The sequence below is a fragment of the Vipera berus genome (assembly GCF_964194415.1).
Source record: "Vipera berus genome assembly, chromosome: 1".
NCBI lineage: Eukaryota > Metazoa > Chordata > Lepidosauria > Squamata > Viperidae > Vipera > Vipera berus.
In genome coordinates, this window is record NC_138202.1 from 80,253,209 (window position 1) to 80,281,120 (window position 27,912).

Here is a 27,912-nt window from a genome sequence, read left to right on the forward strand (position 1 = left end):
GGGGAAGTGGACCTGTCTGTGTGTGTAGGTGTACACCATCTTTGACGTGGGAATGAAAAAGTGCGGCGCGAGCGCTCTGTGTAACTTGTAGGGTGGCGGTAGGAAGGCGACTCTTCAATATTTTTTATCTCTATGCGAGTAATTGGAGGCGGGGAGAAGAATGTGGCAAAAGAGGAAGTTGCCTCCAGGGAGAAGGCGCGGCGTGTTGCTTGTTTTCGTCGCCCGTCCTGCGGCTCCACGTGCAGCTTGGCGGCAGCAGCCAATCCCGAGCTCTGTGGCGCCGTCAGCCGAACGAGGGCCACGCCCCTTTTGTTGGCGGAGCGCGGGGGAAGTTACTCCGGCGTTGCACCTGCCCTGCAGCGCTTGAAAATGCACAGTCACTACTGGCTCAGCCAGGGAGTTGGCCTCGTTTCGGACTGCAAGTGATTATTTGGACAGCTGCCTGAAAAAAAAAACAACGCTAAAGGATTGTTTTGGAAGCTCAGTTCCTGTTTTCAATTTTTGTGGAGGAATGTTTTTTCCCCCCTTTCAACTTACTGCTTTGTATCCTGACCGGTGGTTGTGCAAGTTTTAATCCAGGGGTCTTCAAACTTGGCCCTTTTATGACTTGTGGACTTCAACTCCCAGAATTCCTCAGCCAGCTTTGCTGGCTGAGGAATTGTGGGACTTGAAGTCCACAAGTCATAAAAGGGCCAAGTTTGAAGACCCCTGTTTTAATCGGTTGTGTTCAGATTTAAATAGAAATACTTTCCAGCATATTTTTTGGTTTCTGATGTCCGGTTATATATTAGCGATTGACCACAGGAGCCAATGAAAAAACCAGTTGAAGCAATACTGGTCCATCCGTGACACATGAGCTCGTCAACTGTAAATTGTGTGAAGGAAATAATTAGTTGCTTCTGCTTGTCAGTTAGAAATCCACGAATCTTCCAAGAATTAACTTTGTATTAAGGTGCTGTTTTTCCTAGCTTTATTTAAAATAGAGCTGGGAAATGTATTATCCTAATAACAAAAGCAGAAACATTCAGGCATGCTTGTTTCTCAATAAATTGTATTTTTACATGGTCAGATATCCATAAGAAACCCTAAAGTTGCTGACATTTATAGTATTCTGAAAATGCAGAGAACAAATGCTTCATAATTGTTCTCCGCCTTTTATCAGTATCATTAAAAAATAAACAGCCACAAATCACTAACAAAATTATAAAATGGATTTATTGCAAAAGAATAAAATTTTACAAATAAAAAGAAGTGGTTAAAGGGTGTCTCCAAAATAATTCACTGCATTTTTAACACAAATGAGAGCTATTTCTAATTGACAAGTTGCACATTATTTCTGAGAACTATATTGTCAACCTATTACTCAACAGATCCCCCTCCCAAAACTACATGTAGCAAAAGTGGTTAAACTTCTGTAAAAGCTAAGTTTCTAACAACTGACAGTCCAAATAAGCAATATAATGAATTAATAGAAAATGTTTCAAAATCTAATCCATTATTTGTAGTTTGAACTGATCAGTGTTTAGTGTAATAGCTTAATGGGAGACACAAATTACCCCTCCAAATTAGAATCTTTTTTTCAATCCAACTTGGAAATTTTAAAATCACTTTCTTTATAACATGAGTACAACAAATGTAGAGCAGTCCCTTAACTGGAATCTTTTTGCTCAACACCTCTGTATCAGATAAGGATGAATGAGCCATCAGAACCTAAAGAAATCTGTAGTTACCAAGAAATGCATCTCTGTCCATTTTATAAACTAATTTTAGCTAATACACATTACAAGTTGTCAGAAATGCCTATGTACAAATATTTGACTTTGTTATGCCTTCCAAAACTGTAAAAAGAGCTTGGGTGAAGATAAGAAATCTTTAAATCCAGTTGTAGCTGGATTGATTTAAATGTTTTTACTCCTTTCTGAATATTTATACCGACCTCTGCATCTTGAAATGTTCAGTCCAAAAAAAAAAACGGAAAAATTCTCAAAGGTTAAATGTTAAACACTGAAGAAATTGCATCTGATACAGTACAATGTTTTAAATAAAAGATTTGAAGATGTCTACCATAGGAGCTTTTTATTTTGGTAAGAATGACCAAGATATTGTAAGGATTTTTTTTTACCAAAGTACAACTAGGCTGTTGTAATTTTATGTTAAAACAGTCATTTAACTGTCTTCAAAAGAAATAGCTGCTCAAGGCCCCCCACCAAAATTTATCTTAATTTAAAGGAGCCAGGTTACTGCTTAGTTACCTTAATATCTGCTACAGGATTAATCTTCCCTGGACTGAATTTCTAGCATTTTAGTTTTCACTGGAATTTTATGACACATACTTGTGTCTGCATGAACACATTTGTACAGAACTTTTAAAAATCCATTTGCAACACATACGTTATATAATCATATATGGAGAAGAGCAAGATGTACAGTAATGTAAAAATTAACACCATGTTTCTCCAGAAATGATTGGATTGGTTTAAGATAACAGCACATATTATCTTGCTGCACACTTTAAAAATAAAAGAATTCAGTCAATGAACCATGCCATTGGTGGTTTATAGTACTTTTCTTTTGCAATATAATTCTTTCCGATGTGGAAATATGATTCAGTTTGAAGAGAAGTTCTTATTGATTTCAATTATAACATTTCCATCCATTATCTAGTATTTTATTATTATACAGAGTCCACTTTGTATTTATAAGCCACATTTATAGATGAATGTAACATCTGTACGGAAGCAGCTTCAGCTTGAACACCCATGCTTTTTCCTGAATAAATCTTGAAGACGCTTTAAAAACAAAACACAAACTCAAAATACCAGCTGTTAAACATCCAAAAATACAGTTGTTTCACTGAGAGTCTATTGTCCATTAGAAAAGTATATCATACATACAAAGGTGTAAGAACATTTAAACCAGTCTTTTGCAGAAGGCAGTCTTTTAGACAACGTAGCCCCCTACAGACAATCCTTCAAACTTTAAAGATGCTTTAGCCATACAGTAACGGCTTTGGAAATGCTTTCAGTAGATTCTTCCACGACTGCGATTACCACGTCCACCCCATCCTCTTCCTCGTCCACCTCGGAAACCACCTCTATGCTCTGAAATCAAAATAAAAAGTTATGTCCCCAGTGCATTTAAACTCTGACACAGAATAGCAGTTATTACTTGTTTTTTATTTTAATTTTTAAAATTTATATACCATAGTTGGAAACCACCCATCTTCCTCAGACAGCAACTTAAATAATATCCAATTTAATCCAAAACAAGTAGCACTGTACACAGCTTATTTCTACATGAGTGTCTTTTTGCTGGAAATTTGAAGTAAAAGCTGGTTTCCGGCAAAAAAACATAAATTACAGCCACATGACCACATGAGGGGGTGGGGTGGGATGACCATCAGTACTTCAAATCCAGATCCAAAGTAGCCCTGAAAGAGGTCCATCAGTGCCAAGTCATTAAGCAACTGGTTGTAAGTTGAGGACTATACCAATAATTTCCTAAATTACATAATATACACAGTAATAATATCTTTTTTTTTATTTAAAAAGTTTTACATTACATTTTAACTTTAATCCCCCCCTCCCCCACCCCTATCTAACCCTCCCTATCCCTCTCCCCCATTCCCTCCTCCCCCCCCACTTCCCAGAGCTAAATACAGGGTATAAAAAAAAACCAAACATAAGCATCCATATGCTATCACAATAAACTATTAATTCTATCACCCTCTAGCTCATGTAAAATGATTACAAACAATATTACTATTACAGATAAGAAAAAAAGAAAGAAAACAGAAAAGGAACTTTACTCAAATACTAAATAAAATTTCTTAATCCCAATCCTTATTCATATTAATTTCAAAAAAGAAAAAAAAATTTCATCTACTATTTACATTCTCCCACATTTCCCTAAATTCTAAACAAATTCTCAATTACGCGCCAAAAGCGCCTATCTCTATTAACCTTATTAATCTCCAACCAAACTGATCTATGATCAAAAATAGTTCTTGCATATATCACACCAAATGTCTCACAGTTCCAGATCATCCATCTATACAGTACGTCTAGGACACCATTCCAATCTCCAATGAAAATAAAATAAAAAATTTAAAAAATTTATAATCCAATTAAGTAACCTTTATATGTAGTAAGTTAAGAAAAATCAACTTGTTATTGATTAGGAGCTTGCGTACCCAATCTTAAATTCAATAAATACTTTTAGTCCATAACCCTAATATACGTTTCTTGCAAACAAATAGCATCAGTCTTAAATTGTTTTAAATATTGAAAAACTTTCTTTCTCCTCTATGATGAATTTAATCCATTGACATTCTAAATTAGAGATTTAGTCACCAATCTTGACGCTCCAAAGCTTTTGGAGCACGTCTGAAATGACCCCTGTATCTTCTTTGGACCGCGCCCTTCCCACAGCTTCACTATAAGTACGCTTTGGAGGTTCCATAACTTTCTGCTTGTCTTGCTCTTGCTCTCGTCTCGCTCGTCTTAGGGCGGCACGCGTCATCCTCTGCTCTCCAGCAGCAACCGATGAGGCTGTAACTTGATCCCCTCCAGCACCGTTCTCCTCTGTCTGTCTATCTGCAACATCTTGAGGCTTTCCCTCGCCATGTCCCTTTGCAGCTTCCAAAAGTGATAGGGGGGTTGCTTTTAACACATTACTATAAAAATCACGTGCCTGGGCCACAGTAACCAAACGATGTCTTTTACCTTCGTGCATCACCACCAGTCCAACTGGAATCTCCCATCTAAACTTGACATCACATTTCTTAAGTTCCTGTACAAGAAATGCAAAATCTTTCCTTCTCCTTAAAATCTTTGGAGGAATCTCTTTTAAAACCAAAACTTCTTGCTCAGCAACTACCAATTTAGTATCATAAGCAGCTTGAATGACTTCATCTCTAATTACTCTCTTTGTAAAATAGACCACCACATCTCTGGGTAACTTCCTCTGTCTTGCAATCCATGAATTTACACGAAAAATTTTATCCATACTTCCCTCAATTTCAGATGCTGGCTGGCCCAATACCGGTTCCAAAGCCTCAGAGATCAGCTGCTTTAAATCTTCTTTAGAATTCTCCTTTAAACCCCTAATTCTAATAGCATACTGCATCTGTTGGTACTGAACAAGGCTCAATTCTCCGTCCATTTTGTCCCTTATATTTTCATTCTCTAATACCTTTGCTTCTAGTATAGAGTTCTTTTGACTGAGATCCTCCACTTTTTCACCCAGCTGTTGCACACATTCAGCTACACTTTCAATCATGGACAACATGTCTACCCTCATTGCTCTAAACTTCTCTTCCATCTTCTTCTCCAATTTCTCCTCCAGCTTTTTCAACTTTTCATCCATCATATCAGACATTAACCGTGAATGCTTTTCAAGGGCATCTTGTAAATCCTTAAGCGTCAGTGCCGGAGGAAATGCAGGAGGAAGCAAAGCTTGCAACGAGGTCTGTTGCACCGGGGAAGACCCCGCACTCCGAAGAGCTTTAGAAGTCTTGGCCGCCATCTTTCCCCACTTTCACTTATTGCGCACTTTCACTTTAAAGCTATAAAATCCATTGAGCTAGAGAGTAAAGCTAAAAGTCCACATCACCTTGACCTCCTGTACCGCTCTGCCTGCATCTTGATACTCAAAAGTATCTCCTTTTGGCAGGGGTGGTTGCTAACGCCTGGCTCTGCTCCAAAAATCACGGAGCAGAGACGCTGCGCAGCTCGGAGCAACCCAGGCTTCGGGGGGGGGGCTCAATCCTTCAGCCGCCCAAACTCTCAGCTCAGGCGGCCCCGGAGAGCTCAACCCCTACCTGGGGCCTCACCCCCTCCTCTTCTCCCGAGGAGGGGGCTTCAAATCCATCTAAACAGCTGATCGGCGCTGTTTACGATGGAAAAAACACAGCTGCGGAGCGGGCAGCCCGGAGACGGCTGTCTTCGGCGTCGCGTCGCCACCGGAAGTCTCCCATAGTAATAATATCTTGTCTTACACCTTTAACATTTAAAATGAAATATAAAATGCCTTCAAAAGCTAAGGACACAAACCTAATCTTGAAAAGAATATAAAGAAAAAAAGGCTGATTGTTCTCAAACAAGACAGAATTATAATAGTGCTATCTTATAATACTCACCGTATGAAAAGTTGCCCAGGTTACTACTGTATTTCCCACTGGGTGGATTGTAAATCTGCCTAGCATCTCTTTTGGGGCCAGCTTGCGACTTTTTTGCTGGTAAGTCTGAAGATGTATCTTCACTGGCTCGTTTTTGCCTTAAAAAAAGTCAGTGCCAATATAATTAGAAGACAAGTAAAATTTCAAAGGTTCTTAATATTCAATTTTGGAATATGTCAGTGATGGTGAAAAATTATTTTCCCTGTTCAATCATATTTGATTCTTTGTGTTTGCCTGGACAAGTCCCTAAAGTTTTCTTGGCAAGGTGGTTCCATTAAGTGATTTGCCATTGCTTCCTTCCTAGGGCTGAGAGAAAGTGACTAAATTACTAGATTTTTTTTGGAAAGAAAATTATTTTAGAAGATGCAAAATCAATACAGTAGCATGGTTACTTAAAATAAAAGGAAGATCTGGTGTAATTAATGTTTCTTCTATAATACAAAACAGTTAAATTTTAATAGCATTATTTTCCTTTTTAAAAAAATAAACTTGGGAATAGAATAGATTGTCTTTGGCAGACAAACTGTTTCTACAGAAACCCTTGAAAAATGGACCAAAATCTGAAAGCATGGTTTGAACATTTGCGGGATCTTTTTAAGTTTTAAATATGGGAATAGGGAACTTAACTCCTACAGATCTCCATATCCCATAATTCCCAATCTCCTAAAAGAGTTGAACACTTTTGTTCCTATCCAGCAACATCACAAAGACACAGGATGCCCTCCCATCAGGTTGCAATGTTGCATTTACAAGTTGCCACCCTTATGTTACACCAACACATTTACAGTCTCATGGGCTGAACATGGGAGTTTTAAATCTTGCACAAAAATTAATTCATTTCACCAAATTTTGTTAAGTCCTTATCTCTGCTCATCAAAAGCATAATGAAAGAGAGTAAGATTCCCTAGATTGTAAAGAAAAGAGGAATATTCACTGTTATCTTACCCAACTTCAGACTTCTGTACAGGTTTCCAGGAGAGTGTAACTGTACTCTTATATGAAGGAGGAATGTGGAAGAGATCCTAGAGGGAAAATGGGAAGAAGTCTCTTGAATTTTCTGAAATCACATTTCTTGGACTATGAAAAACTTTTCTAGAAAAGTCTAATTTTAAAAAGAAGCACATTTCATTTCTGAAGGTATATATTTCAGAATGATGAAAATGTCTCTCTCAAAAAAATGTAACAATCTCATTTTCTAAAGACACAAACATTACATTTGACACAGGTTTTACATATTGCTCAAATAGAAGAAAATGACAAAGTAGACGTCAATATTTTTATCCCACAATTTAACACTTACCTTAATTAAAATGTTGATGTTGTTTGTTATTTTTAGTGCAACCACTTTAATTTTGTTCTGCAAAAAAATTGGACTATTTATTAAATGATACACCTATATGATTTAAACATCAAAATACCCTCTGCCATTTTCCCCAATCCAACTTTTGGCACTGAAGATAGTTATTTCTCAATAGGAATAGTATACTTTATTCTAGTTGGAAGCTTTCATCTTCACACAAACCTTGACAAACCATGTTAATAATCTGCAATTAATATACAATTATGTTATGGCTATCTAACATCTACAACAATTATTGTACTAAGAAACTTGCTACTTACAATCTTTATAGTAGTAGTTTACCAATTTCTTGAAATGATAAAACTAAGTAAACAACACACTGCTGTACTCTGGAAGGTCCTCCACAGATGCTATGACAGTAAAATCAACAAAATTGCCTCCTTCCCTCCTCCAAGATTATCCTAACCTGGATAATCCTGTTCTGTTCAATTCACAGTTCAACTGTGCATTTATTTATTTAATTTATATGCCACCCATCTTGCTATCCCCGAGTAACTCTTTTATCAATGAAAGACAGGCTTCTGATCTGCATCAATGTTCTTGGACAGACTTTACAAAACATCTTATTACACTGAAGATTCTGTAAGAAGTAGAGACTTTTGGAATACTTTTGCAAACAGAAAAATCCACACACTAATGTTAAGAACAAGTCACTGTTATTATGTGTACACATCATATCTTTTATACTGTTATGAGCTTACAAACTGCAGTTGCTGATCCAGATAAAACAACAAGGAACTCAATAATTTGAAAGTATTTGTCAGGTCTTAGAATGTACAGTGACATGAAAACTGAACCATTAACTAAACTCATTTAAGGTCAAAGTTTTCAAAGACTTACCTCTTCTGTCTTTAGTGCTTCTCCTGTTTTGCCTTGGAGTGCCAAACGAAGTTGTCGGATATAAACCTGAAGTCCTCTAGCAAAGTACTGTAATCTAGAAGAGAGAAACATTTAATATAAAACTATGCAGGACTATATGGTGAAACCAACAGCCTTTCTTAATCTTAGGAAAAAATAACAAACTTGACCACCTAAAAAGAAATCTGTATTGCCTGTCAGAAAAACTTCTGAACACCAACAACTTATGTAGTAGTAAGGAACATGTACAAAGGTATAAATGCATGCAACATTTTAAACAATAAAGTTTTATTATAATTCAATGCTTTTCAATAATAGAATTAGCTGATTAAAAGTAGAAAGTTATGAATAATAGTGCAGCCACTTACTATTTTACCCTAGAAGTATCTTAGCATTAATTCTAAAATTCTAAAGTTTTGGTACATACTGGATAGACAATCAAGGATGACTGCAATCATCATGGGAACTTGGATAAAATATTTTTATTTGTCTTTGTCTAATATAATTGTGGATGAATACTGGAAAGGAATAGCTGGATCCATTAGGATCCTTTGATTAGGACTTGGCAGTAAATCACAAATCTCCACATCAAACATGTTCTTAGTTCACCATCTGGCAAAAGTCTCAATCTACTCAGCTAATTTGCAGACACTGACTCAGCTAAATCAGAATATTTATTGGAAACAAGACTAAATGAAATGAAACAGTTGACCACTAACTTACTAACAATATGACTGTGCAAGTGCCATTTACATCCCTGATGAAGCAAACCCATAGATTTTTCTTTCTGCTTTTCCCAAAATTTATCATATTATTAAATTCACAACTTACACTATTTAACTTGAAATGTAAAAAGTCACTAAGACAGTAATGGAACTTTAAAGGTAATGGGGCAATAATAGCATTCTCAGCATTCCAGAAACATTACTGTGTCATTGAGAAACCTACAAAAATGCTATTTAACAGCAACTTTGACATCTACTGCAGGCATGTCAAACTCGTGATGTCACATGACGTCACGCGACGTATCAGAACTTTTTCCCATTGCTGAAAATGGGATGGGCGTGGTTTCTCCGTGACGCTCCGGCCTGCGGGCCGGCAGTTTGACACCCCTGATCTACTGGGTATACAATTTATTTATGTGGAGACAAAAGCCAAGAGTTTATGTCAAAAAGTCCACTATATGTCCATTAATTTTGCCTGCTGTTAATAAAAGCAGCATTATGTTTAGGAACTAGGTTTAGGAACACTGCTCATGCATTATTCCAGAACACTTAAACTGCAGTACAATTTTGACTTAAAATGTTGTGGGACATAAACATATAATATTTTGTAGTAAATCTATTGGGTATCCCTTTGGGTTTGCTAAGTATTTAATGGATGCTAAATAGAACAAATGTATTTTTTTCACAACAAGAAATTATATTTCATTTGTATTGTTTAGAACCCAAACATTTAGCAGCAGCTGTGCTAATTAGAAAGCCAAACCTAGAATGCGTGATAACTGTAAGATAAATAAAAACAATACTCAAGCTTAGTGATGAAAAAGCTACTAGAATAATCTTAACCACAATCACATGAATTTTTTCTTAGAACTCAATAGCATTTCTTCACAGGTAAAATCACAACACTGCTTCTTCAGAAGACACCATTAAACCAATTACATATAAAAGTGTAACTTGTAATTCTGAGCTAAATACTGTACTTACTGTAGCAGAGAAAACCTTTCTACCTTTCCCTTTCAAATACTTTGACCATTGTTTTATGAACACGAATAACTTGTTTGCAGCACAAAAAAAAACACAATAGTCCGTATTTCTAACCTGGACATATTATTCTTATTCTAATAAACCTGCACAGTACTACCTGATTTTAAAGTCTTTCACTTTATCTGTGTTCAACTTTGCTGTTAGGAAATCTGTAAGTTTTCGTCCTAGTTGATGAAAGCTATATAATAAGCATTCCACATAGCTAAATTGCAGTTTAGGCTCTTCATTGCCTGCATTCTCCCCATTCTCTGCTTCTTCTGGAGGAAGTGGCATGTATTCCTGACAAGTAGAAATATAGTTATAGCATTTATTTTTAGGTTATAGTTCTCATGTATTTCAAATTTCTAGGAATTATATACAATGAGCTATTTCCAACATTATCTGACAGTTTCATTTGTTAAATTGAGCTTTCTACTGTTTTCTTCCAAAGAGCACAAAACAAATCTAACTTCAAAAAACAGATTTTGGAGTACACAAATGCATGAGTTTATCCTACTGGGAGTGTTAGGAATTGTTGTGCAGAGGTCTCCTTGTGCTACCAAGGAGTTGCACAGACAAGGAAGGGTACTGAGAGCAGTAAGAGTCACACAGCAACCACAAGAGTACACTGAGTTGTGAAAGCAAAAAGTACTTTACTTTTGAGGTGGTGTAAAAACAAAAATGCACGGTCAAAAAGAAAACAGCCCAGGTCATACACAATAGTAACAGTCCAAGGAGTATTCCAAATACAGTACAAAGTCTTCTTACCGGTCCAGAGGTCAAATACACAGTTCAGGTTTATCACAGTAGTAAACCAACAGTACAGCAAAACAGTAATAGTAGAGACAGCAGTGAATTCAGAGAGAAAGAAGCTACGTTCCTAGCTCCTTCTTATGGCCATGAGAACTTACACACCCATTGGTCAATTAACATTTTAAAGTCACATCATAGTTTATATATTTTCAACCCAACTATGTAGGCTATCACCATATGCCTAACAGGGAGAATAAAAAGGTAAAGGTAAAGGTTCCCCTGCACATGCGTGCTAGTCGTTTCCAGCTCTAGGGGCCGGTGCTCATCTCCGTTTCAAAGCCGAAGAGCCAGCGCTTGTCCGAGGACGACTCCGTGGTCATGTGGCCGGCATGACTAGACGCCAAAGGCGCACGGAACGCTGTTACCTTCCCACCGTAGTGGTCCCTATTTTTCTACTTGCATTTTTATGTGCTTTCGAACTGCTAGGTTGGCAGAAGCTGGGACGAGTAACAGGCACTCACTCTGTTACACGGCACTCGGGATTCAACCCGCCAAACTGCCGACCTTCTGATCGACAAGCTCTGCGTCCTAACCCACTGAGCCACCGCGTCCACTGGTCAAAACAACATTCTGCAATTTATTTGAATGTTCTGTTAAACAAGAATCTGTAAGATTGCTATGGTAATAAAGAATTTCATTCCACCATCCTTGTATAATAACTGGCAGCAATTTCCCTAGCAGTTTAAGTAGTCTTCCCTACTTGTCTACTTTGGCCACCGTGTATCACCACAGTACATGGACTGCTACCCGTTAGTATAAAAGTGAGCCCTCCAAACTGCCCATCATTTACTTTTTAGATGCTACCCTATCACAGAGAACTGAAATTCAGAATGTTCAGCATTTCTACATAATATGTGTGTGTGAGCACGCATGTGTGTGTGTGTGTATGTATATACACAGGTAGTCCTTGAGTTATGATCACAATTGAGCCCAAAATTTCTGTTGTTAAGTGAGTTTTGCCCATTTTACAACCTTTCTTGCCACAGTTGTTAAGTGAATCACTGCAGTTGATAAGTTGGTAACCTGGTTGTTAAGTGCATCTGACTTCCCCACTGACTTTGCTTGTCAAAAGGGGATCACATGACTTTTGGACATAGTAATGGTCATAAATATGAACCAGTTGCCAAGCATCTGAATTTTGATCACATAATCATGGGGATGCTGCATAACTGAAAAATGGTCATAAGTCACATTTTTCAGTGCCGTTGTAACTTTGAATGGTCACTAAGCGAACTATTGTAAGTTGAGGACTACCTGTACACACCCACCCATAAATCATATATTATAGAACCAATCCACTAAAATAATTAGCTATTATAAGACACAGTTTAAAATTGATCGTCCAGTTAGCACCTTTAGAACTGTTTTAATTCCTGAAGTTTCTATAATGATCAGAAATTTAAGTTTAATTATGAACATTTACAATGTCTCTAAGATTATGAATACTCTTACCAGTAATTTATCAAAAAGTTTCTTTAGATTTGATTCTAACTTTTCCATGTCCCCACAAAAGGAACTCATCTCAGCAAGTAATTTTAGTACCTGAAAAAAAATTCTGTTTAGAAAATGAAGTAAAAATGAAGATTTAAAACTTTGTACAATGACAATGTTAAACAGAAGTAGGTCTGAAAAATAAATCTTGCTCACTTGATTATGACATAAATGAAATACGTGAAACTGTTAAAAACACCGATTGATAAAAAATTATGCCTGCTTACCGAATGCAGTATACTTTAGATTATTTTTCTAGACTGAAAACTTTAGGAAGAAGTAATTTGCTTTTTATTATCTTGCACTACAATGTGCAAAATTAAATGTAATTATTGGAAAGATTTTGAAGATAATAGGCATTTGTTACTATAATGATACATTTCTTCATTTGTTATATACTGAATAACTGTAGTTCTAGCCATGTCAGCTATATTCAGATTAGCTTACCTCTAATTGGATATCAAGGCCTTCAACTGGAGTGGTCAGAGAACTCAAATTTGGCAGCACATGCTCACAAAAGTAAGTCACAAATCTTGTAGAGTGAACATTTTTCTGTGGCAAATCAGAACAACAATTATTACTGCAAAATTATGAATATGGTTGTTACATTTTTTATTACCAGGTAAGCCTGGCCTTATTTTTCCAGATGAATGAATCACTTCAAAATTTTGGAAACTCATTTTACACAGTGCTGTTTATGCACAGTTGTAATACTACTGCACTTAAACAGCCCTCTAGGCCAAAATCAACCAAGAAAACTACTTATCAAGCAAGTTAGTATTTTGAAGGGTGTAGAGTTGGCTGACATTTAATTCATTCTCATCTATAAAACTGAATAATAGATCTATAATAAAGTTCAATCTTTGATAAAATAGGAGAAAAGCACCATTTGAAGTTGAAAGCTGAACTTTAAAGAAAAGAACTTTAGCAATTCTCTTTCAGCTGTTGTAAGCTACATGCCATAAAACAGTAAGGAATTTAATTGAAACTATTTTTAATAAAAATACTGTAGAATAAATCATTTTTAGTTCAGGTACAATTAATAAAATGCATCTAAATACTGTATGAATAATAAGAGGAAGCACAATAATATGGGTGAGTAATATGGAAATATTCAATATTAAGACTTTTTTCAGCAACACTTCAAAATGATTTTTCCCTCTGGAAAATATTTATAAGAAGAGATATATTACTACACAATTTAGCATTTTTGATGGAAATGCATTTATTGGTAATCCTTGCATACTGTGGGGATATTTATGAGCCAGATTCCAAATTCTGATGGCCATTCTCCAAGGTCAAAACTGAATTTTGAGCGCTTGCCAACCAGGTTGCATTTATGGCCACCTGCAGTGTCACATGACCACATTTTATGACATTTTTTGCTGAAAACTGGAATTTACATCCTGTTTTTGACAAAACTGTGCTCAGTGAACCTTTGGTTTACTTAACCAACAGAGTGTTTAATGACTGCAACAGCTACTTTAGAACAGTCGTGTCCATTTAACCTCTGCAACAAAAAGGTAATAAAATCAGGTATGAACGACCCGCTTTATGAGTTACCACCATGATGGCAGGCTCCATTAGGGTCATAATTTGAGGACTAGCAGCATTATTCATCTGGGGGAATTGCTACTATATTACAGAATTAATGTCCTGTAGCCACAAGAGTAGAAGATAATTACTGTTATGGACATCCCAGGAGTTATTATTTGTTCTTCTTCAATCTTAATCTAGTTTGAATCTTTTATTCTGATTATATTTTTCACTTTTCAGTCAGTATTTACTTTTTTTTACTCCATAGAGAAGGTCTACTTTGTGACCCAGGTACCCTTTTACATCTTTCAGTGACAACTCCTTATTTAATGCACTGTGATTGAATTTTTATTGTTTTTCTACTGTCAGCCCCTCTGAATGCCTCAGGTTTAGTGGTGGGGAGTAAGAGAGTTCAAAATCGAGACAAAAATGATTTTCTATGATGGCCTGCATCATAGAATACAGGTAGTCCTCACTTAACAACAGGTTTTTCTGTCTCTAAGATATGTGGTTGCAAAGCATGACATGATGTGACCACACCAACTTACAGTTATAGTTGCTGTTGTTAAATGAATCTCAGAGTTATTATGCACATTACATGACTGCCATTGGTGACCTCCTGCTGCTTTCCCAGTTGACTTTGCTTATTGGAAGTTGGCAGTGAAGGTTGCAAATTCCATCACTGTGACTGTGGAACACTATGACTGCTGTAATTGCAAGCCAGTTGCTCAGCACCCAAATGGTGATCCCTGGGATGCTGTGACAGTCACAACTTTGAGGAATGGTCATAAGTAACTTTGAAGAGCCAGTGAACAAGTCATTGTTAAGTGAGGATTACCTGCATTCACTCTAACCATGCCAGTTAAACTTTTATTTTTTTGACTCGGCATGAAAGACACACGATTCCTTAACATGAATACTTACAGAAAACAGTGGAACTGCTTGGCGAGTGCACTGCAATAGTCTGTCCACACAATCAGGGTCCGATGGATTGAAGGTTTGTTCAAGGTCAGCCTGTTCAGCCACTAGTTCAACTAGTTGTTGCCTCCCACTTACTGTTTGAAGGCTTTTTAAGCCAGATAGTATTTTCATGAATAAGACAAACTCCTCACCTGTCACATCCTCAAGCACCTGAAGAAATGCAAGAAAGCAGGAAATAGAGGATACTACAATTGAAGGGAAAGGTTTCCATATTCCTTTACACAATAAGTGATTCTGTAATTACTTGCAATGTACACAGTATTTAAATAGCTGCTCATTTAGCCTAGTAGTGCTCTTGCATAATGATGTTAATTTCTTCCAAATCCATTCAGTAACTAAGCAAAGATTTGAATTTTGATTATATTCCTATTTGTTATATCATACTGAATGTCTGATTACACTGGTTACAGGTAATAGCAGTATATTTGAACACAAGAAAGCAATTTGCAAAAGATACTGTGAACAAAGATCTTACCTTTAGGCAGATAATTCTACTGATATACTGTTTAACAGTACTACAGTGTTTCCCCGAAAATAACACGTGTTTGTTTGTGTTTTGCCTCCAAAAAAGGCACCAGGTCTTATTTTGGGGGGATGTCTTACCTCTGGTATTGACAGCCCTGTCCAGCAGGTCCATTTCTTCTGGGGCCGAAAGAGCAGCTTTATTCTGCAGCTGCACTCCGGCCTGCATTTTGTAGTCAGGGCTTTTTGGAAGGCCTATGCAGCCAAGAACCGAGCTGTGGATTCAATCCATAGCTCGGTTCTTGGCTGCACAGGCATTCCGGAAAGGCCTGTGACTGAGAAATGCAGATCTGGCTGCAGAAGACACCACAGAAGTGGGCAGGCGAGGAGAGGCCTGGCTGCAAGGTAAAACTGGATGCGGGGCACATGGGGCAGATCCACACCCCCTACCCTCGCCCTAGCTTGATTTTTAAGTGTGTGCCTTGCCTCAAAACTAGAGCTTGTTTTTGGGATAGGGCTTATATTAAGCCCACCCACCCACCCAAAAATCAAGCTAGGGCTTATTTTCGGAATAGATCTTACTTTCGGGAAAACACTGTATTAAATTAAAATATTTTTTATTAGGATGAATAAAACCAATTTTGCCCTTCAATGAAAGGCTAGTGATCGAGAGAATCAACTAGACTCAAAATTGCATGGAGTCAAACTGAGGAAAATATGTTAGTATTACAAAGAACTCTGTTAATCTCACATGAATTAGGGCACAGGAATGTATGATTCTGTGAGAGCTTAAACCTCTCACAGAAGTAACACAAATTCAAGGAATTCTATTTCAGAATAGATGTTAAGCAAAATAGAAAAAAAATATCGACACAATGTCTCAATGTGAAATCTGTAATACCTTTAAGATGAGAACTAATACTATACAAACTATAATAACTAGAATGTGCCAACAGTTTTGAATCGTAAACTTTTAAGAGCTTGTAATAGGTTATTTTCACGTTATTGGAAGTGTGCTGACCTCTTGTTTTGGCTCTGAATGCTCATTACAATAAGAACAAGGTCTGGACTGTTATTCAACAGTAAAATGGAGATAATGAAATTGAAATATTTTGCACATCAGAAACAATGGGTATTTTTTTAAAAAAATATATAGAAATGAGCAGTCTTGCAACTCTGTCTTTGAAACAAGTTATAAATATAATTATAATACCAGTAATAAAAACTTGTCAGGTCTTATTTTGATACAGTTGGAAATTAATTTTAGATAACATACTATACATCTTTGATGTGGTAAAATAATCAACATAAGCTTAACTAAATTATATTATGCCATTTTGCAACAACTTTATATGGAAACTGCAAGGTAAACCAAAAGAAGAGAAAGCTTATTTATTCCATTGGGGAAAAAAATCTGTCACCTACACTGTACCCAACATTTTTTAAACATCACACTATTCATGCTAAATTTATTTGTTAAATTTATTTGCCATCTATCTTGCTATGGGGCTATTCTAGGCAGCTTACAACAATAAGAGAAGAAATGAAAAGAACATAAAAAGAAGTAAAATAGAATAAAATAAACAGTGAAAAAGAGCACAACTAGTATGTATGAATATGATAACAAAAAGATGGATGGTGGACTGCAGAGAGCAAGGGGCCGGCGGGAGTTGGAGTACCTCCATACTTCTGGTATGGAAGTCCCCCATTTCGTCCCCAGGCCAACTGGCAGACTTCAGGCTCTTGCAGAAGGAGAGTGCTGACTCAGGAATTCTGGGAGTTGAAGTCCACAAATAATAAAGGGGCCATAGTACTTCTGCCTTAGAGGATAAGATATTCCAAAGGGCAGGTGCTGCAGCACAGAAGGCTCTACTTCTGGATCCTGATAGTCAGAGTTCTTTGACTGACGGGATCCAAAGTAGGCCCTTTCTGTCAGCACAAGGACAGGCTTGTCATAGCAGAAAGAGATGGTTCTTCATATAGCCTGGGCCTATGCCAGGGGTAGGCAACCTTGGCTCTTTTATGACTCGTGGACTTCAACTCCCAGAATTCCTGAGCCAGCATGGCTAAGCATGGAAACCTCTCCCTTTTCCCTCAGCATGGCTGGCTCAGGAATTCTGGGAGTTGAAGTCCACGAGTCATAAAAGAGACAAGGTTGCTTACCCCTGGCCTATGCCATTAAGGGCTTTAAAGGTCATAACCAACACCCTGAAGTGCACCCAGAAGCAAATGAAAGCCAGTGAAGTTCATGGAACAGAGATGTAATGTGGGCCATCCTAAGAGCCCCAAAGACTGCTCTCACTGCAGCACTTTGCACCAGCTGAAGCTTCTGAATGGATTTCGAGGGTAGCCCCATGTAAAGCACACTGCAACAAGCTAGATGAGAGATGACCAGGCCTTGAGTAACTGAGGGCAGGGAGTCATGATCCAGTAAAGAAAATGCCAAAATATCATTATTAACACCAACTGGTTTTTGAGACTGGCTATAGTTAATTTAATTATTTTCTACTCAAAATGCAGTACAACAGTTCATGCTGTTTATAAAGTTTTTGTAATCATTTAACTAGATCAATATATCCACCTTCTTTGATTCTGTTAGTATTAGCTCCTCAACTTCTTTTGTTAGCACCTCTTCAGGCAGTGTTTTGAGTTTTGTAGAGAGGAATTTAATGGCTCTTTCTCGCACAATATCCTCTCCCTGAAGAATCTGACTGAACAAACCACCGAGTGTTCCTAAAACAATGATAAAGACATTTATTAGTTTGTTTATAACTGAAAGGAAGTGATCTTTTCATTAAACATTTAAGGCTACATCCAACAATTTAAGAGGACACTTGTTTATATAATTTTTTTCCTTGCAATCTTCCTTTTTTTAACTGCTCTCCTGCCCCATTGCTTTTATCCTAAATCTGCCCAGTAGATTCTAAAAAGGGTATAAGGGAGAAATAGAATAATTTTGTTAAATTTTCTTGTAAACACCCGTCACCTTTGTTGAAGTGGGCAGCCATACAAATATTTTAAATAAATAAATATTGCTGAGATATACCAAATGAATGCAATCCATTATTTTCCAGAATGTACATTGAAATAATATACAAAATATAGCTTAACGATTTTATAACTTTCTAACTGATCTGTATATTTCTAAATAACTATCAAAGTGCAAGCATTGAATTCTTATCGTTGCAAGTGATTGTTATTGCCATAAAATCTTGTTCTGATTATTCTACTTAATAAGACAAAATACCGTATATACTTGAGTATAAGCCGAATTTTTCAGCCCACTTTTTGGGCTGAAAAATTCCACTTCGGCTTATACTCCAGTCAACAAAAAAACTTACCGAGGACTTGTGCGCGGCCGAGGCTTTGGTGCTTCCGGGATCGCCCGCACCTCTCCCAAGCCACCGCCGTCCGAGACCTGCCGAAGTTTGGGGAGGTTTGGGGAGGTGCGCGCGCACCTCCCCAAACCTCCCCAAACGTCGGCAGGTCTCCGGAGCTCCGCGCCTTGCCTGCCTGCTTCTTTCCGCAGCGGAAAGCAGGCAGGCAGGGCGCGGAGGAACGGAGACTTGCCGACGTTTGGGGAGGTTTGGGCGCCTCCCCAAACCTCGGCAGGTCTCCGTTCCTCCTGCCGACCTTTGGGGAGGTTTGGGCGCCTCCCCAAACCTCCCCAAACCTCGGCAGGTCTCCGTTCCTCCTGCCGACCTTTGGGGAGGTTTGGGCGCCTCCCCAAACCTCGGCAGGTCTCCGTTCCTCCTGCCGACCTTTGGGGAGGTTTGGGCGCCTCCCCAAACCTCGGCAGGTCTCCGTTCCTCCGCGCAGACCTGCCGACGTTTGGGGAGGTTTGGGCGCCTCCCCAAACCTCCCCAAACCTCGGCAGGTCTCCGTTCCTCCTGCCGACGTTTGGGGAGGTTTGGGCGCCTCCCCAAACCTCGGCAGGTCTCCGTTCCTCCGCGCAGACCTGCCGACGTTTGGGGAGGTTTGGGCGCCTCCCCAAACCTCCCCAAACCTCGGCAGGTCTCCGTTCCTGTTTGGGGAGGTTTGGGCGCCTCCCCAAACCTCGGCAGGTCTCCGTTCCTCCGCGCAGACCTGCCGACGTTTGGGGAGGTTTGGGCGCCTCCCCAAACCTCGGCAGGTCTCCGTTCTTCCTGCCGACCTTTGGGGAGGTTTGGGCGCCTCCCCAAACCTCGGCAGGTCTCCGTTCCTCCGCGCAGACCTGCCGACGTTTGGGGAGGTTTGGGCGCCTCCCCAAACCTCGGCAGGTCTCCGTTCCTGTTTGGGGAGGTTTGGGCGCCTCCCCAAACCTCCCCAAACCTCGGCAGGTCTCCGTTCTTCCTGCCGACCTTTGGGGAGGTTTGGGCGCCTCCCCAAACCTCCCCAAACCTCGGCAGGTCTCCGTTCCTGTTTGGGGAGGTTTGGGCGCCTCCCCAAACCTCGGCAGGTCTCCGTTCCTGTTTGGGGAGGTTTGGGCGCCTCCCCAAACCTCCCCAAACCTCGGCAGGTCTCCGTTCCTCCGCGCAGACCTGCCGACCTTTGGGGAGGTTTGGGCGCCTCCCCAAACGTCCCCAAACCTCGGCAGGTCTCCGTTCCTGTTTGGGGAGGTTTGGGCGCCTCCCCAAACCTCCCCAAACCTCGGCAGGTCTCCGTTCCTCCGCGCAGACCTGCCGACGTTTGGGGAGGTTTGGGCGCCTCCCCAAACCTCGGCAGGTCTCCGTTCCTGTTTGGGGAGGTTTGGGCGCCTCCCCAAACCTCCCCAAACCTCGGCAGGTCTCCGTTCCTCCGCGCAGACCTGCCGACCTTTGGGGAGGTTTGGGCGCCTCCCCAAACCTCCCCAAACCTCGGCAGGTCTCCGTTCTTCCTGCCGACCTTTGGGGAGGTTTGGGCGCCTCCCCAAACCTCGGCAGGTCTCCGTTCCTCCTGCCGACCTTTGGGGAGGTTTGGGCGCCTCCCCAAACGTCGGCAGGTCTGCGCGGAGGAACGGAGACCTGCCGAGGTTTGGGGAGGTTTGGGGAGGCGCCCAAACCTCCCCAAAGGTCGGCAGGTCTGCGCGGAGGAACGGAGACCTGCCGAGGTTTGGGGAGGCGCCCAAACCTCCCCAAAGGTTGGCAGGAGGAACGGAGACCTGCCGAGGTTTGGGGAGGTTTGGGGAGGCGCCCAAACCTCCCCAAAGGTCGGCAGGAAGAACGGAGACCTGCCGAGGTTTGGGGAGGTTTGGGGAGGCGCCCAAACCTCCCCAAAGGTCGGCAGGAGGAACGGAGACCTGCCGAGGTTTGGGGAGGCGCCCAAACCTCCCCAAAGGTCGGCAGGTCTGCGCGGAGGAACGGAGACCTGCCGAGGTTTGGGGAGGCGCCCAAACCTCCCCAAAGGTCGGCAGGAGGAACGGAGACCTGCCGAGGTTTGGGGAGGTTTGGGGAGGCGCCCAAACCTCCCCAAAGGTCGGCAGGAGGAACGGAGACCTGCCGAGGTTTGGGGAGGCGCCCAAACCTCCCCAAAGGTCGGCAGGAGGAACGGAGACCTGCCGAGGTTTGGGGAGGCGCCCAAACCTCCCCAAAGGTCGGCAGGAGGAACGGAGACCTGCCGAGGTTTGGGGAGGTTTGGGGAGGCGCCCAAACCTCCCCAAAGGTCGGCAGGAGGAACGGAGACCTGCCGAGGTTTGGGGAGGCGCCCAAACCTCCCCAAAGGTCGGCAGGTCTGCGCGGCAGAGGCTTGCAGAACGGCGGATCGGCTTATACTCGAGTCAATAACTTTTTCCAGTTTTTGGGGGTGAAATTGGGGGTCTCGGCTTATACTCGAGTCGGCTTATACTCAAGTATATACGGTACACTCAATCCTTTATTTCAAAATATTTGAAAAGATAACATTAAGTATTTTAGTATAAAATACATCCTTTACCTTTAGCATCCATCTTAAATATACTAAGTAAAGCATTGTTAACCAAGTTGAATTCTGCAGAATCATCTAAAAATAAAGAAAACAAAGGATCAGCACTTCTTTTAAGCTAGATAGTGCCAAATACTGGAAATTCAGGAAATACAGAATTTCACACAATAAACTATTCCAGGCGAAACCCTTATAAAGAAACCAAGACAGCAAAAATACAAAATTCAGTAAAAACTGACTCTGGCTAAATATTTACAATAAACTTGCATGTACAGATAAATACCAAGTATATAAGTATATGACAGCAATAAGAACAAAAGAAATGGGTTCATTTTTGCACCAGACACAAACATAAAACTGAACTTGGGAGGCATCATTATTTAAAAAATAGGCAGATATCAATGCCACTTTTTAGCTTTTGTGGTGCACTTCCAAAGCAGTATCTAAAGCACTGTTTTCCAGCACTATTTATATGCTTGGTACTCTCTGAGCTTGCTTGTTTTCTTGCAGACATTTCATTACCCTAACTAGGTAACATCATCAGTGCTAGTAAGGTGTGCTGTTTGCTGTCAGTTTATATTCTGATATCTTGCCTGTCTGGGTGTGGTCTTAAAGATTCTTTGGTTGGGCTGTTTACTAATGGCTCTTTGGCAGTTTCTTGATTGGGGAATTGTTTACTTGAAGTTGACCTTGGAATTAATCTATGCTGATCTGAGTGCTGATTACTGGTGGAGAGGTGCTGGAGTCTTTTTTTCTTTTGGGCTAGATGATTGTCTCTTTTTCATAGTATAGATGTTGTTAATGTCTACGTGTCTGTTGATGGCCGATTTGTCAAGAGTGCCAGCCTTCTAGAAATTCCCTGGCATTTTTTGATTTGGCCTCATCTAGGATTGTCACATTTTCCCAATTAAAACTTTGGTTAAATCTGTCTATATGTTGTAAAATTAAAGAATTTTCATCATGCCTTTTGACAGCCAGTTGGGGTTCATGAATGCGTTCTGCCAGTCTTCTGCCTGTTTGTCCTACATAGTGGTCGTTGCAGTTCTTACATTGTATGTTGTAGATGACTCGTTTTTTCTGCTGGGGTTGCTGGGTCTGTGGGTTTACTTAGGATGTTCTGAAGGGCTTTTGTTGGCTTGTGTGCTATGCTGATTCCATGTGGTTGTAGCAGTCTATTTGCGTTTTCTGAGATATTCTTGATGTATGGAAGTGTAATGGTTTTTAGGGTTTGTATTGATTGTGCTGTATTGGGTTGAATGGTCAGGGACTTTTTGATGAAGTTGCATGGGTATCCATTTTGTTGGAATTGTGTTGTATAGATGCTCCATTTCCCTTTTCTGCTGTTCTGGGTTGCCGCAGTGTGTTTGGGCTCGTTTAAATAAAGTCCTTACACAGCTTCTCTTGTGGGAGGCTGGGCTGTTGCTTTGGTTGCTGGGTCTGTGGGTTGCTGAGCACCTGGTTGGTATGGGTGGTTTTTCTGTAGACTTGCATTTCTACTTTGCCACTGTGGTCTCTGCTGATCAGATTCTGAACATCAGAATATAAACTGACAGCAAACAGCACTCCTTACTAGCACTGATGATGTTACCTAGTTAGGGTAATGAAACGTTTGCAAAAACAAGCAAGCTCAGAGAGCACCAAGGACCCCTCATTTCAACCCTGAGGTACAAATATGCTCCTTCATTGATTATATGCTATTAAGTTGGTGTTGACTTTTAGTGACCAGATAAGACTGTGTAGGTAATACCTAAGAAAGTATTTGAAGCAGCAAAGTGTCTTCTACCCAAACATTTCTTCTGCATTATGTAGTGTTAGCAATAAGACTCAAAATAAGCATCTATCTTTTAGATCACAACAATCATTACTCATACCATATTTTCAATGTAAGAATATAATAGTCAGGAGTAATGTGAAATAATTAGAATAAAGCAGTAAGCAGTAAGAAAGCTGATGCAAGAAAGCAATGAATGAATGAATATTCAACTGTGCCTTCTACTAAAACTAATACAATAATCTTTCTCACCTGATTGCAGAAGCTGGGTAAGTATGTCTGCTACCCTAGGGAGGTTATCACCCATAGCAAACTGAGGTAATTCTTTGATTGCTTGGCGCCGGATCTATAAACAAAAAAGACACACATGGTACAATTGGACAATATATCTTCAATTACAGAAGATTGACGTCAGGATCATTACGATATAAAATATAAAATCCAGCATGAAGAGCATTTAGGATTTCAATGAAAAAACTAGCATATTACCGGTATGCTATTAGTAGGTTTACAATGTAATTCAGCAATTGTAGTACATATTTTAATTGTGCAAAACAGCAGAAATAATAGCACAGACAATGGACTATTATTAACAATCAGCTATACCATAATCTAAAAAGATTTTGCAACTACACGTAGAGAATGGGCAAAATAGGCACATAAAATATTAATGCAATTTTCAGGTACTGTATCAATGCGCATTCCAACAGCATTTTCCCTTTTGTAAAGAAAAAGGCACTTACTGAAACATCTTCATCCTCACAAAGATCCAACTGAGCATTTATAGCAGAATCTGCTAACTCAGGGAAATGTTTGAAGAACTTTGGAATAAACTGTGCTGCTAATCTCTTCTCCTTAGGACCCCCTTTGACACCATCCAAGATAACTTGATAAGCATCTTTGTGCTAGAAAAGAAGAGAGAATTTAGGAATGCAGAGCTTTTTAAAGTAAGCAATGAAAAATTAAAAGAATTACATTTGCCTGAAAATGATTTTCTCATAAGCAAATTATCTATAACAATTCATTATCCCACCATTTCTGACTAAACATTCAACAGACATATTACTTTGAATGTATCACATTTTGTAATGACTGAGTGCTCTACTGCTACACATGGTTTTTGACAGTGTACTCAAAAAGTATAGTATGCTAGCTCCCACTTCAGCTAGCACATTGAAGTGTTAGCCTATGAAATGATGAATATACATATGGAAACAATTTATTGCAATCTTTCACAAGCACGGTTTTTATCATCTTCCATATGCACCAAGCAACCAGAAAATATCTAATGCTTTTTTACAGTTAAGAATGGCCTTTCTTTGCAAGTTCAGAAGGCTAAGCATCTTTTATAACTGTTGCAATTCTTAATGTATTTTGGTTTTTGAACACCAAGCATAAAGGACTGAAACTATTTTAGCACTAGGGCTGTATAGTAATCCAAATGCATAGGTGATTCAGCATAAACATGGAAATTAATTCTGAAATTTCTCCTTGGATCTTGTTGCTTTAATTAAGGACATACCAACAGTTGTGATGTGTTTGTGCCTAACCATATTTTCTCTAATTAATAGTTTCTATGTGTTTAAAAAAACTACTATACTTTATTCACCCCAAAAGCCAATGATCTTGAATTTGAGAATCTCTCTCTTCCAAAAGGGCAGATTACACAAAACACATAGTTACTATATATTTAGAAAATCTAAAGAGGTCAATTCATTTTAAATGTGCAGGGTGGGGTGGGGATCTAGTCTTCTTACCATATAAATGCACTAGTGCAGTTTTCCTTTCTAATATGCTGAAAATTTCAGTGCAAGACTGAAATGAAATACAGGTGAAACTCAAAATATTAGAATATCGTGCAAAAGTTCATTTATTTCAGTAATGCAACTTAAAAGGGGAAACTAATATGAGATAGACTCATTACATGCAAAGCAAGATAGTTCAAGCAGTGATTTGTCATAATTGTGATGATTATGGCGTACAGCTAATGAAAACCCCAAATCCACAATCTCAGAAAATTAGAATATTACATGCAATCAATAAAACAAGGAGCGTACATAGAACAATATCGGACCTCTGAAAACTATAAGCATGCATATGTACTCAGTACTTGGTTTGGGCCCCTTTTGCAGCAATTACTGCCTCAATGCGGCGTGGCATGGAAGCTATCAGCCTGTGGCACTGCTGAGGTGTTATGGAAGACCAGGCTGCTTCAATAGCAGCCTTCAGCTCTTCTGCATTGTTCGGTCTCATGTCTCTCATCTTTCTCTTGGCATGCCCCATAGATTCTCTATGGGGTTCAGGTCAGGCGAGTTTGCTGGCCAATCAAGCACAGTAATCCCACAGTCATTGAACCAGGTTTTGGTGCTTTTGGCAGTGTGGGCAGGTGCCACGTCCTGCTGGAAAATGAAGTCAGCATCCCCATAAAGCTCGTCTGCGGAAGGAAGCATGAAGTGCTCCAAAATCTCCTGGTAGACGGCTGTGTTGACCCTGGACTTAATGAAGCACAGTGGACCAACACCAGCAGATGAGATGGCTCCCCAAATCAACACAGACTGTGGAAACTTCACACTGGACTTCAAGCATCTTGCAGTGTGTGCCTCTCCATTCTTCTTCCAGACTCTGGGTCCTTGGTTTCCAAATGAGATGCAAAATTTGCTCTCATAAGAAAAGAGGACTTTGGACCACTGAGCAACAGACCAGGTCTGTTTTTCTTTAGCCCAGGTAAGACGCTTCAGACGTTATTTGTTGTTCAGGAGAGGCTTGACAAGAGGAATACGACATTTGAAGCCCATGTCCAGGATCCGTCTGTGTGTGGTGACTCTTGATGCACTGACTCCAGCCTCAGTCCACTCCTTGTGAAAGTCCCCAACACTTTTGAATGGCCTTTTCCTGACAATCCTCTCCAGGCTGCGGTCATCCCTGCTGCTTGTGCACCTTTTTCTTCCACACTTTTTCCTTCCACATAACTTTCTATTAATGTGCTTTGATACAGCACTTTGGGAACATCCAACTTCTTTTGCAATTACCTTTTGAGGCTTTCCCTCCTTATGGAGGGTGTCAATGATGGTTTTCTGCACAACTGTAAGGTCAGCAGTCTTCTCCATGATTGTGATTCCTACTGAAGCAGACTGAGAGACCATTTAAAGGCTCAGGAACCCTTTGCAGGTGTTATGGCTTAATTAGCTGATTAGAGTGGGACACTTTGAGCCTAGAATATTGCACCTTTTCACAATATTCTAATTTTCTGAGATTGTGGATTTGGGGTTTTCATGAGCTGTAAGCCATAATCCTCACAATTATGATAAATCACGGCTTGAACTATCTTGCTTTGCATGTAATGAGTCTATCTCATATATTAGTTTCCCCTTGTAAGTTGCATTACTGAAATAAATGAACTTTTGCACGATATTCTAATTTTTCGAGTTTCACCTGTACAGATGGGACTTCTGTTGTATCCTACGAGGTATATCTAACATAGAAAATGTTTGTTATATACGCCACATAATCATGTAAGAACAGTGTGCCTGTAACTCCCTAAAGACAATATTAGACTCAGTGACACTATTTTTTGCTGCAACTGACTAGTCCTCTTCTCCAGAAGTTGTAAATTAACAGCTTCTCCAAACTGCAGTGCAAAAAGAGTAATGGCAAGCTGAAGGAAAAGAAAATCGATTTGATATTTAATTCAACAATGAAATCCTAAAGCCACAAAAATCTGCTAGACCAGGGGTGTCAAACTCGCAATGTCACTTGATGTGTTGTGACTTCCCCCCCCCCATTGCTGGCAATGGGGTGGGCGCTGTTTCAGCATGACGCATCCAACCCACAGGCCAGCAGTTTGACCTGCCTGTACTAGACAGAAAGGAGTCTTGAATATTTCTTGAGGCAGATTGTTTTTTTTAAAATGTCACCTTACCGTCATATCCCAATGTACTTTAAATAGAACGTTTCAAAGCAAAACCACGAGCGCTTTATGTTAAAAATTGACATTTTACATTATCCACAACGACAGAAAAAGCACTCCATTCCCTAACCTGTCTTAATTAACATATAGAAAAGCAAATGTTGAAACTGACCGAAATATAGAGGTCTACTTTACTATTGCACAGGTGACCTTCCAGTTTGCAGACTGAACTAAAGGCAACCCAGAAGCCCAAGGCTTTGTTTTACGTCTGGATACACTCACTCACAAAATTTCGCACGGGGACGGGGACGGGGAGAAGCAAAGAGGATTTTTAGGGCTCTCCAATCATTGTTTATGCAAAATTTGGCAGCGTCTGCTGTTTTTTTTTTTTTTTTAAAGTTGAATCCTATCCACCTGGCACAACTGGCGAGAGAGCGCGGGAAGAAAACAAGAGGCGCAACCTCCACCAGGCTCCCCTTGGGAATAAGCCTCCCAAGGCGCCCGGCCTGCGTATAAACTGGCAATGAAACCTGGATTGGGAAAAAAACAAAACGACCGGAGAGGGACGGACTCCCCGCGGCCTTCGGTCGCTCTGCTCGTCTCTTTCGCGTCTCTGTGGCCGAGGGGACGCTTCCAAAAACCGCCTGGGCCCTGCCGAACCCCACCGCTCTCCACAACTAAACGGTGAGCCGAGCGCTTCGCTTCGCTTCCCTTCTCTGCCCCGCTAGGCCAGAGCCCGAAGCCCACTGGCGGGGAGGGGGGGCTGGTGGGAGAGAAACCCACCTCGGGAGCGGTCTCTTTAGCGTCGGCTAGGATGCCGTAATTACGGTACAGCTCCTCCACGGTGGGCATCGTGCCGCGTCGGCGTCTGCTCCTCTGGCCGCCTCCTCCCCGACGCCCTTGCTGCAAGCGGCGAACACAACCAACCCT

General features: G+C 40.2%; 1 protein-coding gene across 2 annotated transcripts; it reads right to left on the reverse strand.

Annotated features, from left to right (window-relative positions):
- Window positions 1–1,193: 1,193 nt before the first annotated feature.
- API5 (apoptosis inhibitor 5) lies at window positions 1,194–27,912 on the reverse strand. 2 transcript variants are annotated; one of them, XM_081313072.1, is made up of 15 exons: window positions 27,766–27,912; window positions 23,819–23,980; window positions 23,328–23,421; window positions 21,317–21,382; window positions 18,009–18,160; window positions 14,909–15,115; window positions 12,896–13,000; window positions 12,410–12,499; window positions 10,263–10,444; window positions 8,379–8,472; window positions 7,479–7,535; window positions 7,124–7,200; window positions 6,140–6,276; window positions 4,022–4,081; window positions 1,194–3,101 (listed from the first exon to the last, which is right to left on the reverse strand). In XM_081313072.1, the coding sequence occupies exons 1-15, from the start codon at window positions 27,832–27,834 to the stop codon at window positions 3,022–3,024; spliced, it is 1,632 nt and encodes a 543-aa protein (XP_081169198.1). In that variant the 5' UTR covers window positions 27,835–27,912; the 3' UTR covers window positions 1,194–3,021. The 2 variants fall into 2 exon arrangements, with proteins under 2 accessions (XP_081169198.1, XP_081169199.1); XM_081313073.1 differs by lacking the exon at window positions 4,022–4,081.